General features: G+C 42.9%; 1 protein-coding gene across 3 annotated transcripts in view; it reads right to left on the bottom strand.

Moving 5' to 3' along the window:
• Positions 1–16,550, bottom strand: part of PKP3 (plakophilin 3) — a 157,190-nt gene that overhangs the window by 12,602 nt on the left and 128,038 nt on the right. For all 3 annotated transcript variants that reach the window (XM_040328447.1, XM_040328448.1, XM_040328446.1), the window contains 6 exons: positions 15,791–16,491; positions 7,664–7,787; positions 6,530–6,734; positions 3,329–3,503; positions 3,121–3,238; positions 430–591 (listed from right to left, as the gene is read on the bottom strand). In XM_040328447.1, the coding sequence (XP_040184381.1) occupies positions 430–591; positions 3,121–3,238; positions 3,329–3,503; positions 6,530–6,734; positions 7,664–7,787; positions 15,791–16,491 (1,485 nt within the window). The remainder of the gene's footprint in view (positions 1–429; positions 592–3,120; positions 3,239–3,328; positions 3,504–6,529; positions 6,735–7,663; positions 7,788–15,790; positions 16,492–16,550) is intronic.

Below are 16,550 nucleotides of genomic sequence, written 5' to 3'. Positions count from 1 at the left end.
AAAGCCTCTCTTGTGTAGATATCCAAAAGCCCCGCTGGGCGCCACCATCTTGGATATGATCTCAGCAGCTCTAGTACACTCAGAGCTCTCACTCAAATGACATTCTATAGTACCTGTATTCCCCTTTGCTCCTTCCTCAAAAGCTACATAAAAAATGATTATGTGGGGAGGTGAAGGGAGGAGTGCAGGAGCTGGGCCAGCACAGAGTAGTAGACACTCTCAAAAGAGGGGAGGCCTATGCCATGCAACAAGGAAGGGAGTGAACGAAATCACATTTTCCAGCAAGGCAAGAAGTACATTGCAAGTCGATAAAAAATACAAAAATATATATGCAAGGATTACTTGACATTTCCTGTGCTTTTACCTGCAATTTTAAAGTTGGTGATATCTTTTGTGTCCAATAGTTTATGGCAGTGTGTTTTAATTTACCTCTTTCAGTTTCCGGCTCTGAGGGGTGAAACAACCCACACCGTCTCCTGCCGCGGTGCGTCCTCTCTGGGTTCCTTCCAGCCTTTGCAGGGAAGATGGTGGCAACTCATCATACAGTCGGTAGGACAGGTTTCTGAGCACACATACTGCATTTTCAACGCTCTAGAAAGATACATAAAGTTGTTTTTACTAAAAATTACCAATCCTTTGCATAAGTTAAAGCGGGGGTTCCGCGGGAATGCGTTTTTTTTATATGCATCTGCCGATATTCACATAGTCAATGGGGTGCTCACGTGTCCTTATTTCACAGGCCCCCGCAATGTCTTTCTGCCGCAAAAGTGACTTTATAAAAATAATTGCTGGAGGATTCCATCTTGCTTGTGGGCACTCTGAAGCCCACAAGCATTTCCTTCTGGGATACGGTGAACGCTGATGTCCCAGCATTCACCGCTCTATCCCGCGGATATGCAGTGTTGACGGCGAGCGGCGCCGTCAACACTACACAGTTGATTGTAGTACAGCGATGTCTCCTGGGAGTCTCGACACATCACTCCTAGGAGACATCGCTCTTAGCCAGGGAAATCGAACGCCCCCCCCGGAAGCCACACTAAATGCTACAGAATCAAGGTAAAGAATGACATAAAAAAAAAATAAACGATGGATTCTACATACACGATGGCTGGTGGTATGAGTAAGACGAAGTTAATATTTAGGGTGAACCTCCGCTTTAACGCAGTAAGACCAATAGCCTCAGTCATGCTCATTTCAGTTATAGTCACATCTCCTTCTCTCTCTGGGTTTGCCATGACCAAAAGTGATCTCAGTACCATTGGTACAAAAAGAAACAAGGAAAGGTATGCTACAATAGAATATACATACATATATACACACACACACACACACACACACACACACACACACACTGTACATACTGTACATACACACACACACACACACACACACCTGCTCCCAACATTTTGAGATGGTATGAGGGACACCTACTAGCAAACGTATGTAGGCATAGAACACGCCCCCCTTAAAAGGAGAATTAACCCCAAAAAAAGGTTCATTAAATCCACAAGAGCTTTTTTTTTACCACTCCTATTCCTTTTTATTGGCTTTTAACATTTACAAATGCAGCAATTTAGAATTTGGATGAAAGACTTTGCACTGGGAAACACCTTTTGAAAGATAAAAAGTGCATTTTATATACAACTATATAGATCAGACCAAAATGAGGGACAAATGAGGAGGAAAGAGGGACAGAGGGACATTGATCCAAATCTATGAGCTATGTATATATTATATACACACACACACATATATACAAAATTGATATTATATTCCTATATTTTGCTTATTTTTTTTTGTAAGAGATGTTGAATGCTGCATTTTAATTTTTAGACGTTTTATCCAGGGGTCAAGTCCTGGGGAAAAAAGTGTGGGAACTCCCACCCAAGATCTACTCCACCACCAAAAAAAAAAAAAAAAAAAGATACGCTCATATACATAATTACTAAACCGCATGTTTGTTTTTTTTCGATCCACTGTACCTTAGTAATCCTTTATGTTACTGGCCGCTTCCTGTATATGGATTCATCAGGTAGTGTGCGGGTATTCGCAAGTTACCCGTAAGTTCTTTCTAAATCCCGCGATAACTCGTGGCAGACCTCCGCAATGTCTCCTGGGAACAATGACAAAAGCTCCCAGGAGACATTGCGGCATTGAGGAAGTAACGAAATACCGGCACACTACCCGATAAATCCATATACAGGAAGCGGCCAGTAACATAAAGGATTACTAAGGTTCGCCTGCCCCTGACAGTGACTCGAGCTGGGCATCGCCGCTTAGTGAAGGATTGACTTGGGCGGCTCGGCTGCTCTAGTCCTGCAAAGGGAACCAAGTTCCTGCTGTGAAAAAAGTGCTGGAACTCTGTTCCCACGCGTTCCCGCAGGACTTGAGTCCTGCTTTTATCAAGAAAAAAAATAAAATAAAAATTGAAAACATACATTTTTCAGTAGTTCATCACTTAGATTTAGGGGAACATAACTGGGGGTTGCATGCAAATGCAAGGTGATATTTTTTCCAGAGCACAGCAGATTAGGTACAAAAGTCAAAGTTGACAAGTTTTCCCCTCTTCTACAAAAAGGTGAATAAAATGTAAATCTGTAAATCTTATTGCAAAAATGCTAAAAAGTTCAAAATGTGTCTGCAATGGATTACTACTGTAATCTTGAATCACTGCAAAGTGTGGCAGGGCATTGTCTCAGTTCTGCTCCAAGAGAAGCATTGGAGCTCACATGCAATCCCAGTAACTGTAGCCATTCTGCAATGTGCTCCAATAGAGCCTGGATCAGAAGTAAATGCATCCTGGTACTGTCCATAGCCAGTTCTAAGCCTACTGTAGCCGCAGTACATTCTGCAGCTCTGTTTTACAACAGCCTATAGCAAAAGTAAAAATGTAAATCAAATGGTTAAAATATGCAGCTTTTATTAAGATACATGGTAATCCTGTCATTAAGTCATTTATTTTTTTATAGTTTAGTCTATAGTTTTTTTTTTTTATAGTTTTCACCTTTTTTTTTTTTTAAGAGGCAGCAATTGCTTTGATACACGGTGCATTAGAACTGGTTAGGGTTTACATCCTCTAAATGTGTTTTTTAAAATTTCACATTAGCGATTGCTCCTCACCTTGTCTTCAGATTTGCCAGCCTGTAGAGCTTGGTTTATGTATGCAACCAGGGCGTCCACCAGCCCAGGGCACTCTCGCATCTTCTGACGGGTCTCCTCACTGGCAGAACTCAGGTTCCTTTAATAGAACACAGAACACGGATCTGAGAAATAATCCATTTTGTCCCAACCCGCCTACTTCGAACAGCCCAGCAAGTTTCATTCATACCTGAGAAAGCCGGTGGCATTGTAAAATATCTCGGCCTCTGATGCATTCTGCTGGATGAGTGCAGATCCTGATGATCCAGAGAGTGGAAACAGCACCCTCTCTGTCAGGGGACTTAGAGTATCACGTGCCAGTCTTGATTTCAGGTTATCACTGGAAGACAAGTTCCATAAAATCCCTAAAAAAATAATAAAGACAATAAAAAAAGTGGAAGAAATAAATTTTTTGCTTAGAAAATTACATAGAACCCCCCCCCCCCCCCAAGCACAGGCCTGGACCTAGAACTTTTCCAGTCCTTGATCACCTCTATTGTAAGCGGCTGTCGAACTGGCTTGTTGGAAAATGTTTCTCAATCAGCCGGCTACAGCCAATTGACTGCAGCACTGATAATAGTACTCTGACAAAGGAGGATTCCCCGCTATCCGAATACAACAGTACGGAAGAATTCACCATCTACCTCGCTTGTGTAGATGGAGGAAAGCTTTCATTTTTTTAGCTCAGCCCTCTGGCTGATCGAAACACCAGCCCCCCCAATAATCTATGGGCAACATTAATTAAATCAGGGGCTATAGTTTTTACTATACCTTTATCACTACCTGCTGGTGTCTGAATGAGAATACTTTAGTCCAATAAGCAATGTCAATTTGAGGACTGTTCCTGATTTATCTTTCAAAAAAGGTTTCCCAGTGCAAAAACCGGTCACCCAATTTCTAAAATTTCAAAAGCCAGTATAATAAAAAAAAAAAAAAAAAAAAAAAAAAAAGGAAGAATAGTCCAAAAAAAAAATAAACGCACTTGTGGATTTAACTAGTCATTTTTTATTTTTGTATAATTCTCCTTTAAAAAGGGGGCATGGCATGGGATGCAGCTTATGCCTACATACTTTTGCTGATAGTTCCCATCTCAAAAAGTTGGGAGGTATGGCCAATTCATGGGTGGGTCCAAATCAGGTCCAAAACATTTTCCTAAATAGCTTCCTCTACCTTAGTGCAGTCCTCCTTCACTTACCTCATCCTTCGATTTTGCTTTTAAAATGTCCTTATTTCTTCTGAGAAATCCTCACTTCCTGTTCTTCGGTCTGTAACTCCACACAGTAATGCAAGGCTTTCTCCCTGGTGTGGAGTGTCGTGCTTGCACCCTCCCTTGGACTACAGGAGAGTCAGGACGCCCACTAACACACAGCTCCTTTCTCTATCTGCAACGTAGAGAGCGTCCTGACTCTCCTGTATTCCAAGGGAGGGGTCGAGCACGACACTCCACACCAAGGAGAAAGCCTTGCATTACTGTGTGGAGTCACAGACAGAAGAACAGGAAGTGAGGATTTCTCAGAAGAAATAAGGACATTTAAAAGTGTAGCGCCCCCTTACTTTCAGTATGGGCACTACGCTAAAGTTAGTGGGGAATGGAAGAGTTATTTTGCTCCCATTCACAATTTGCTAAATTTGGGCTGCTGTCATTCCTGAACTGTCCTGTAGGTCAGTCTGCGCTCCAGGGATGTGGCACCATCCATGGGCGGCAGTTGGCGCTAGAGGGGTTCCGGTAGAGTCACTTTTCCCCAGTAGCCAATTAGAGGAGTTTTCCCTCGCAGAGCATGCTGGGGGAGGGTATATCTGTGGCAGACGCCAGTTTTCTTGGTCCTTCTTCTTCGCGGGTTCCAGGTGCGACACCCACCTTCAGGGTGTGCGCATCCAACGGACCCCAGAGATGGCCTACCAGGGGGTCACACGCTACGCGGAGCTCCATGTTCCTGAAATGGGGCCCCAGTGACTTACTTGGTCCCCAGCTCTACTGAGGAGATCCCAGGCTGGATGCCTTTCGATGGTGGGGTCGGCTTGAGGTGAACCCGGAGGCAGGTTGTCCAACAGGGCTTGAACAAACCATCGGGGATCTGGTGACCGGGACATTGACAGGTACACTTCAACTGTCACCCGGTGACCCTTATTTAATCTACTGTGAGGATTCGCTCAATCCGTTCGGCTCACTTAAAGTACTATGCCTGTGGCAGAGGCCCTAGAGCCCCAGCAACCTAAAGTGACGCTTCGGCTGCTAGGCTTGTGGCAGAGGTCTGTCCGGGGGCACTTCACCCACTCTGGCTAGAGTGGCGACGAACTGTAACTTTTACTACTGTGCTGTTGAGAGCAGGATTGCTCGATTCTTATCCAGGCCTGATACTGCAAAGTTCTCTTTTGCTTCATCACCCTTTTTGCTATACCTCAAGTTGATGTTGGCCATGTTGGGCCTGGAAATAAAGCATTTGAAAACCTTTATTCATTGATTGGACATTCGCTCACTGCTTCGCTACTACTCTACTCATCAACTACACCCCTAGACAACGATAAGAGGTAACTTAAATACGCCGATCCCAAAACAACCAGCGGCTCCTGCGGGGATAGCGCTACAAAAGCAAAATGGAAGGATGTGGTAAGTGGAGGACTGCACTAAGGTAAAGAAAGCTATTTAGGAAAACTTTTTTTACCTTTACAAACCCTTTAAACACTTACTTTATTTTTTCATAAATATTTACATTTTTAATACATTTTAATTAACAGCTATAGTACAGGACAGCTTGTGTAATATTACTTTAGCATATTTAGTTACTACACAATTCATTTTGTAATCACTATGAAAAGTTTTACCTAATCACATGAATGGAATAAGTCAAGTGATTATATAAAAAAAGAACTCCATCTTTCCACACATTAAACTTAGCTAACTAAAGATAACCATGTCCCTCACTAACCTGTGCAGTATAAAGTGTATGTAGCTGAGGCTTACATACAGCATACTGCACTGTGTCCGGGTGTGAGCCGAGACTTCCCGTCTCATACCCGGAACACAGAAGAGTCTTCTGCAGCAGTGATCAGCCTCTCAAAGCAAGCGATGTATTCCATCAATGAATACAAATCTTCCTCTGATTGGCTGAGGATCGAGAGATTTCACTTTTGGTATCTCCTTGGTTCTAAAGAACCTTGCCCCATCACTGAGCAGTGACATGTGATTATCACAATGAATAGAAGTGTTTTTGACCTGGGGGCTGTGAAAGACAACTTGACTTCCCCCCTTCTCTATGTTGTTCAATACATAAGATGGTGGTGCCCAGTGGTGGGTGGGAAGAACTCTGCCTGTTTAATCGCAAATTATTCCGCTGCTCTACACCGAGCAGGATACATTCTCTGTAACGGTTTATAAATATATAAAGCATACCAGTTACATTCTTTTTGAGTTCATCATCTTGTTCTTTAAGTGTCAGTAGAAGTTCATAGATGCCATTTTCCTCCACCAGCGACATCTTGTTCTCGGGGCTATCGTAGATCAGATTGCGCATTGCTCCTGTGGCATGACGCTGCACCTCTTGGTTGGAGTGATTGAACAATTTCACCAGTTTAGGGATGGCCTGCAAACTTCGAGCCTAAACAATATACACAATATGAAGCTGCCATGAGTATAATCAGGTTAAAGCCCAGGATGGGTTAGAACTAGAAGCTATTTTTTGTGTTCACACTAATTATACAGAATGCCCCGGCGTAAAGGGAACCTAGGCAGAGGGGTCGCATGACTGGGGGAACGCTGAGGATGTTGCTCCAGGAAGAGGATGTGAGGTGGGACAGCATTTGCTAAGGGGTGGGGCTGGCTACACGAGGCAGCTCTCTATAAGTGCAGAGGGGGGCGGAACTAGGCATTCGGCGCCAAGGACAGGAAGAGGTAACACACAGATTGTTTTTCCCTCCCTCCCTAGTGGAAGTTGTCTGGAATGGGTATGTGTTTTTAATGTGTCTTTTTTCGTTTCAGGTGGTATTGGCAGGGGTATGGGGTTCCTGAGGGTTGGTTGGTGGTGGGTAGATATATATTGGTGGTATATATCAAAGATGGTTGGTAGGGTTTGGGGCCTGTTCTCGGGATGGGCAGTGCACCTTCCCTATCTGGTTAAGAGGGCTAGTGGTCAATCGGGCTGAACAGTGAAGGAATCGATCAAGTCTCGGAGCTGGTAGGAACACGGCTGGAGGACAGAATACTTTGGAGATGGTGTCAGCCCATGACATAGCCTTGTTTACCTTCTCTCAGGAACCTCTTACGTAATATTTGGAAAAAGTTATTTGGGTTAATAAAAAAGTTATGTTTAAATATATATATATTTATTTAAAAAGTTATTTTATAGTTTATTTTATGTTACCTTTTTGGAATTAATAAAGGGGCCTTTAGTGGCCATTTAATCCAGAAGGTGTCATGTTGTTAATCTAGGTTAAGGGGTATGTAAGGTGGTTTTATTTAAGGGGTAATGAGCTAGGACTCTAGCAGTGCACCAGTCATGAAACTTGCCAGGTGTAAACAATCACTCACCTGTTTCTTAGCTTCTGAATCACTGTAACAGCGGTGCTGTATATAGGCTGCTCCCAGCACCTGGAGATTGGCATCAGTTGCCATTAAATATTTCACAGCTGATGGCATATCAATATCATCAAACCTGAAATGTAATGCAGAATAATTTGATTAGTTCCTGGCGAGATCAGTTGTGTTATGAAGCCCCATGCCGTTTCAAGTACAGGAGAACAAATGAGCTTGATTTTTAAAGCTAGACTGACCAATCAGATCCTAGCAATACAGACAGAGCTAAAACCATCATTTGTGCTACCGTACTTCACCCATAAACTACTTCAACAGCAGTAGTGAAAGCCTACAAGGCTTTTACTTTTGTTAAACCAATTCCTGCATTTTCAGATATGTTATTAATAGAACACACACACACACACACACAACCATTTTCTGTTGTAGCCGGATGTAAACTTTGTACCATCTGCACTCAAATTAATTAGAATCGCAGTCTACCCAGTGAACTACTAGGGCTCAAATGCAGGATAAATACAAGTTCCACTGAATATCTATTATAGCGCTGACTTGGCATGATGGACCTCTGCAAAGGCACCACTGCTTCCACACAAAGAGCCGGGTTCACACTTGTCTAATACGGTAACATGCATTACCATGCTGCAGGTTAAGGCAACCTATTCATTTTAAAATTGTGCTACCAATGCGCCCCAGTGAAGTCAAAACCACACCAGACTTTTTGCAGGAATGCACTACAAGCATGGTACTGCTTTGGGGTGGCATTTAAAATAAATGGAACTGCAGCAAAAACACATATAGCTGGATTCAGGATGGCGGGCGCATAGTTGCGGAGGCGTAGCGTATGGCATTTACACTATGCCGCCGTAAGTTAGCGAGGCAAGTACATGATTCACAAAGTACTTGCCTGCTAAGTTACGGCGGCGTAGCGTAAATCGGGCGGGCGTAAGGGCGCCCAATTTAAATTCGACTGAGGGGGCGTGTTTTATGCTAATGGGGGGTGATTGACGTATTTTACGAACGGCGTATGCGCCGTCCGTGTACATATCCCAGTGTGCATTGCGGCAAAGTACGCCGCACGGTCCTATTGGTTTTGACGTGGACGTAAATGACGTAAATCCCTATTCATGGATGACACGCAAACAACGTAAATTTTTAAAATTTCGAAGCGGGAACGACGGCAATACTTAACATTACTATTCCAGCTATTTGATGGAATAACTTTAGGCCTGATAATGCGTTACGTAAACGGCGTATCTGTACTGCGTCGGCCAGGCGTACGTTCGTGAATAGGTGTATCTAGTGATTTATATATTCTACGCCGACCGCAATGGAAGCGCCACCTAGCGCTCAGCCTAAAAATTACACTTTAGGATACAACGGTGTAAGACACTTACGCCGCTCGTATCTGAGCCTAATTTAAGCGTATCTGGTTACCAGAATACGCTTAAATTAGCGCCGGCGCACATTCAGACTTAGGCTGGCGTATCTACTGATACGCCAGCCTAATGCCGCATACACACCATCACTTTATGTGATGAAAAAAAACAACACTTTCTGTGAAGTAAAAAATTACGTTTTTGAAACTTCAATTTTCAAAGACGAAGTTGCCTACACACCATCGTTTTTCTCACAATGTTCTTGCAAAGTGAGGTTACGTTCCACCACGTTTTTCCATTGAAGCTCGCTTCATAAGTAGCTTCTGGGCATGCGTGGATGAAAAAACGTCTTAGAAAACGACGTTTTTTGCTACACACGGTCAATTTCTGTGAAGTAAAAAGTGCACTTTTGAAAAACGACACATAAAATTGAAGCATGCTTCAATTTTTTTTGGTCGTTTTTTACAAGACATAAAACGACGTTTTCCCCCACACACAGTCAATTAAAGTGACGTTTTTAAAAACGTCATTTTTTTTCATCACATAAAGTGATGGTGTGTACGCGGCATAAGTCTTTCTGAATCCACCTAATAATGTGAACTCACTCCAAGACTTAACACTCATTATTAGAATGTACATGCAACCAATTTAAACCAAAATTTTCATTTGGACTTTAAAAAGGCGCAAAATCACAAATTGTAAGGCCAGCATTTTGCTGATCATGTACACAGCAGATTTTAGAAAATGTAATCCAGTTTTCCCTTGCAAAAATCTAATGATGTAAACCAAATAAAGAGAAAGAGAGAGAGAGAGAGAGCGCGCGAGAGAGAGCGAGAGAGCGCGCGAGCAAGAGAGAGAGAGAGAGAGAGAGAGAGAGAGAGAGAGAGAGAGAGAGAGAGAGAGAGAGAGAGAGAGAGAGAGAGAGAGAGAGAGAGAGAGAGAGAATAGGCTGACTTAACCCCCCACCCCCCTTTTTTTTGCGATTGAATGCTGGTAGAAAATGGGTGAATATCTGTGTCTAACCAGAATATGGGTTGTGTACATGGGCATCAGACTGGGAAGAACACCGAAGACACCATGCGTTCAGGTAAAATTTATTTCAGACCCTTTCAGAGTTTAGTTTTTTTGCATTCACATAACCTTATATGTGAGAATAAAGTCATTTCGAATATGGGAAAAGTAGGATATGCTGTGTTCAATTAAACTTGAAAGCCTGGTAAAATAGAACAATAAACCCAACTGAACATTGCTCTAGAGGATTCTGATCAGAATTCAAACCTTGTATTCTAAAGGCCCCCTTTCAAACGGATGGACTGTTTGGATCAGCAGGGGTTTTGATCCGCTGATCCCTTGTTGATCAAAACAGAGCAGGCAAATGACAGATCGGTGTTCTGTCAAGTTTATGCAGAGTTGTCCACTTTACTCCATTGACGGTTGTGTGTAAACTAACTTTGCTGTCCGTTTACACCCAACTACACTCTGATCTGATCCGCCTAAACAGCCTCTGTCCCCCTTTTCCCCCTCATTTGTCCCTCATTTTGGTCTGATCTATATAGTTGTATATAAAATTCACTTTTTAATCTTTCAAAAAGTGTTTCACAGTGCTAAACCCATGGCTCAAGTCCTGCGGGAACGGAGTTCCTGCACTTTTTTCACAGCAGGAACTCCGTTCCCTTTGCAGGACTTGAGCAGCTGAGAGCAGCCGAGCCGCCCAAGCCAATCCTTCACTAAGCGGCGATGCCCAGCTCGAGTCACTGTCAGGGGCAGGTGAACCTTAGTAATCCTTCATGTTACTGGCCGCTTCCTGTATATGGATTCATCAGGCAGTGTGCGGGTATTCCGTCATTTCCTCGATGCCGCAATGTCTCCTGGGAGCTTTTGTCATTTTTCCCAGGAGACATTGCAGAGGTCTTCCGCGAGTTATCGTGGGATTTAGAAAGAACTTGCGGTTTAGTAATTATGCATATGAGCGTATAATTTTATTTTTTTGGTGGGAGTTCCCACACTTTTTTCCCCCAGGACTTGACCCCTGGCTAAACCCTTTATCCAAATTGCTGCATTTGTACATTTTAAAAGCCAAAAATTTTCAGTGCAACTCCAGGCAAAAAAAGAAATTAAATTATTTTAGTTTTGGATAGCATGGGGTTATAGCAGTTGTATGCCCGCAAAAAATAAACAAACCTTCCACACAAGGGCATAATGAGCTAGTATGCACTTGTTTCTTCCGGGTTTGTCGCTCCGGCGCTGTGAGTGGCTGGAGCCAATATCACTAGTCACTGTATTACTAGACACTGCATATTGGTTTAGTATACATCCCGGGAACGAATAATTATGATACATGGTTCTGCACAAAGTCCAACGTCACAGTCAGGACAATGGAACCCGTTTCCTTTTTGATTTTTTTCCACTGTCATCTCGCTTCGAGCAACAAACCACGCACATCCTTATAGGTACTGACTTTCGCGGTTGGTGGGATGTAGTCCATGAAGGGACGACCAGTCAGGCGTTCCGGGTTGACAACGAGAACAGCACGACGTCCAGCTCCAGTCACAGCCATTGATGGTGTTTGGTGGTTCACAAAGATCCGTTCAGCAACTTTCCAAACGAAGTCCAAATGAATCACAGGCTTGTCACTTTTTTTGAGCAGAATGTAGGCATTCCACAAGCCAGAGTGGCAAGTAATTTATTAGTTGTTCAATACCACTTCTGCAGAGGTTTCCCCCACCACTCCCTGAAGTATTATTAGGTCAAGAAATTTCCAAATGTCAACTGTGGTCACTGTTGCCACTTTCTGCTTCTTGGAAACTTCCGATGTGTAGTAGCCAATTGTTGCACTTTTTACCAGTTTGTCTCAGTAACGATCTTTTTCAATAACCTCATCGGTCCGAAATAATTGTAAGTATGCCAAAGGGTTGTAGTGTCCAATGTCTTTTATACCAGATGCTCCAGTAAATGGGAATCTTGAGGGCGCTACCACAGTCAATAGAGCACCAAGTTCACACATCACTGAGCTCAGTTGCAGAATCGGCGCTGTCATCACTTTCAGTGTCCGATGAAGATTTTCCCCACAAATCACTATCGCTTTTCTTCCATGGCTGAAATTAACTTCAAGCTTCTAACTAGATGGCACTACACGCCTGTCAAACTCCATCACATGTTCCCTAATAACTCTCCACTCTGTTGGAGGAACTGCGGTCAGAACGCTACCCATGCCCACATCTGGTGGCTCTGCCCTTCCATTCGGCCTTACTGGGTGGAAATATTAGACATGATACACCAGATCACCGAAGTGAAATTGCCACTTGAGCCGTGGATAGTTCTTTTTCATGCCACTTCAAGACCCATAGGTAAATATAAACGTTCACTTATCCCACATCTCCTTAATGCAGCTAAAGCTGTTATCCCCCGTCTCTGGGGCCAACCCACAATCCCCACCATTAAATCATGGTTACAAAGAATCTCCGAGATTAGTCTCATGGAGGAACTCACCCATATTGCCAGAGACACTAGTGAGCAATACTCCAAAACCTGGGCCCCCTGGTCCTTATTTATTTCTACTCAACACTATAAAGATATAATTTCCCTACCCCCTCATGATTCTCAAACTTCATAAAACCTCATATCACTGATTTGGGGTCCCTGCTTGTACTAAATGTAGTGACCCTGGCCTCTCATTGAGGTTTTACTGAATATAATGATTTTGCCAGTTGTCCGTTACTATTGCCATGTGTGCCGGCTTCATCCTCCCCCCCTCCCACTCCCCCTAATATCTCTCTCTACATCTCTCTCCTTTCCCTCCCTCCTTTTTTCTCTCTCTTACTCTGCATTTAATTTTATTTATTTCTTATTTTATATATTTTCTTTTTATTATATAATTATTATTATTTTTTTTTTTCTGATAAAAATGTTATATAGACTTGAACTACTTTGGTTCTTTGTAATAACATGTTGATTACATTTATCTGTATACTATTTGTATGCTATATTTCTCTTGTATCTTACCTTGTTGTGGTATTTGAATGTACCTTTTTTTTTTTTCTTTCAATAAAAACATATTGAACAAAAAAATCACTATCGCTTAATTCTGCAAGCGATTCCAATTTCCTAATCGTTGTTTTCTAGCTGGTCTAAAACCGCTTTTGACCTAAAGGGGTGCTTTTTGGATGCCATGAAAGTTTTTCAAGTTTCCAGGCAGAAAAAAAATGGTAAAAGCGCAGGCAAGGCACTGGACAAAGCACTAGGGACAAAACTGAGGTGAAATGGTTTGATATAGTAATGTAATCCTAAGTAATTTCCTGCCTGGTTCCCCCTCCATTGCGTCGCGGGCAGCGCTCACAGGGAAGGGAACCCGGAAGACAGATGCCAAGATCCGGTGGACACAGCAGGAGGTCATCGGGGGATCATAGGGACAAGGTAAGTAACAGTACAGGGATACTTCGGTGTAATCCTGAGTGTGGCTCGGGGGTTACCGCTTTTGGTACTGAAAATTAACCCCCGAGCCACACTTGGGATTACCGCCATGGAGGTTAAAAAGGGGTTGTAAAGGTCTGTAAGGGTTTTGCACAAAGTGGCCCCTGATCCTCCCCGCATCAAGTGCTCCTCGGAGACCTGCAAGCTGCACCACCAATCTATCCAATGGGGAACCGAGACAGCGGCTGGAGCTGCTGTGCTCGTCCCCATCGATGGGGTTAAGGCAGTGTTTCTCAATTCCAGTCCTCAGGCCCCCCCAACAGGTCAGGTTTTCAGGATTTCCCTCAGATGAAAAGGCTGTGGTGATTACTAAGGCAGTGAAACTGATCAAATCACCTGTGCAAAATAATGGAAATCCTGAAAACCTGACCTGTTAGGGGGGCCTGAGGACTGGAATTGAGAAACACTGCGTTAAGGTAAGTAAAAAGGGGGGATCTGGGGGGCAGCTGCACTACAGAAGTTTTTTCACCTTAATGCTAAAGGTGAAAAACCATGAGGGTTTACAACTCCTTTAAGTAAGAGTCATATGCAAGTCAGATGTTTGTAACTCGGAGACTGCCTGTAATAATTACTCTTAAAAAAAAAATAATAATAATATAATAATAATAATAATAATAATAATAATAATAAGCACAAGGGATGGTACTTACTGTATATTGAATAAGAATTGTCCTTTGTGCTGGTGGCTGTTCTTGGTAAATCTTCTATCCTCTGCTTCCCCCATACCCCTGGTGCTTGGGGGGAGGGGGGGGGGATACAAGCCACTGGACCTGCCATAAGCACTCGTCAAGAGTGCAATCTATGCCTGTCCTTTCTGCCCCCTCCTCCATTCATAACAGGTTTGAATTCTGATCAGAATCCTCTAGAGCAGGGATAAGCAATTACCGGACCTCCAGCTGTTGCAAAACTACAAGTCCCATCATGCCTCTGTCTCTGGGTATCATGCTTGTGGCTGTCAGAGTCTTGCAATGGCTCATGGGATTTGTAGTTCTGCAACAGCTGGAGGTCCGCTAATTGCATATCCCTGCTCTAGAGCAATGTTCAGTTGGGTTTATTGTTCTATTTTATCAGGCTTTCAAGTTTAATTGAACACAGCATATCCTACTTTTCCCATGTTCGAAATGACTTTATTCTCACATATAAGGTTATGTGAATGCAAAAAAACTAAACTCTGAAAGGGTCTGAAATACATTTTACCTGAATGCATGGTGTCTTTGGCGTTCTTCACCAGTCTGATGCCCATGTACACAACCCATATTCTGGTCAGACACAGATATTCACCCATTTTCTACCAGCATTCAATCGCAAAAAAATCTTTCCCTCAAAAAAATTATAAAATAGTATCAGCAGCCCAAAACACTAACAGACACTATCCCAGGTCATATAGCCAAATGTCTGGACAAGTTTGTTGAACTTGTGAACATAGGACAGATTTTACACACTTGTTTCCTGCAATGTGTACTGCTGTTACACTTGCTCACAATCAGCAAAGCAACCCAATGTAAAAGAGAAGTGTCCTGAGTAGCAGATTAGTATACCAAGGGTCATGTGCCTTCAGGCTTCAGCTGTATACAATAAGGGCCAAATGTCTGTGGGCTACTGGCAATCATAACTGTATGAATTAGTTGGACATTCCATTCCAAAACCATAAGTTGTGCAAAACTAAAGTATTTTGAACAACATTCTTCAAGGTACTGAAGTTTTTTTACCTTCAGTACCTTGAAGAATGTTGTTTAAAATACTTTAAAAATGTTGTTTGCTTTTACCGTTCGATTTGGGAATGGATAGATGCTCCCATTTGCAAAGCACATACATGGTTAGAAGTTTGTTTAAAAAAAAATAAAAAAAAATCGTAAATCCTGTTTCTTTGACATTTCTCATCATTAAGGTTGAAAACAAACATTTATTTGACCCCACTAGCGATTAGAAACTTGCACGAATGTTCTTAAAGCCAACATTTGATTGAAATTCTATTAGTGTATGCTCAATATTACAGAAAACAGGTTATAATTCATCATCCAACACCGTAACTTATATGTTCTCCCTGACCGTTTTAGTTCCTCAACTTTTCAGTAATCTACCACAGCCAACATACAAAGTGAGTGAGTGAGAAACGTATATAGCGCAACACATGCGAACTGAATCGCCTCTGGGTATGTGGTTCTCACACTCTGATGGAATACTGCTCGAGATAGTGAAGCTCAGGTGTCATCTGTTGACAAATATGCGAACCTTGGAGAAAAATTGCAGAATCGCTATTTTAATAGAAACTTACCCGCTAGTGAACGAATGCTGACTCATCAAGCTTTTGTTCCCATCATAAGCATCCATGCCTCTTAGCTCTTGAACTTGGTGTGCAGACTCTGCCAGGCTTCGCACCGACGGGGCTCGAGAGGTTTGCTCCATTGTAGTTGTCACATACCCAGAGCCTGCCCCAACTGACTGTTGTATCTGTTGTCCAACGGAATTCAAGGTGCCATACGATCCAGAGGCAGCACGATTGCGATTGTTGCTTTGAAAACGTTGAAGAGTGCGCATGGCAGGTGCACGAATTGTCCGAGTCTGTACTACCTCTGCTCGTTCAACCCATGAGCCACCGCCACCATCCTGACCAAAGTTTCCTGAGAGGGATCTCTGCATTGTGGGTGCTGCACTGACAGAAGACATCTGACGATTATAATAAGCGGGTTGAGAAACTGCCACTTGCTCATATCGGTCATCACCATCTCCAATACGTAGCGATCTCAGAGACATTGTATCATAATCTCTTCGAGCTGTATAGGCCTTTTCATGGTAGGAGGATGGACGGGAGGTGGCGTATCGTTGCTGTTGCTGCTGCTGTTGTTGTTGTTGTTGTTGTTGTTGTTGTGGAGGAGGTACACTGATTCTCTGTGAGGCCCCAACATCCACAGCAGAGCGGGAAGAGTAGCCTGAACGCATGCCCCCGAGGGTACCATATCCAACCGAGCGGCTTGACTGTAGAGGGAAATAAAAAATCATCAATATCACTTAATAATTACATGTTCTTTCACTTC

The sequence above is a fragment of the Rana temporaria genome, chromosome 11 (genome assembly GCF_905171775.1).
Source record: "Rana temporaria chromosome 11, aRanTem1.1, whole genome shotgun sequence".
In the NCBI taxonomy this organism is placed as follows: domain Eukaryota; kingdom Metazoa; phylum Chordata; class Amphibia; order Anura; family Ranidae; genus Rana; species Rana temporaria.
The sequence above is the reverse complement of the archived record's forward strand: the minus strand, read 5'-3'. Positions and strand labels throughout refer to the sequence as shown.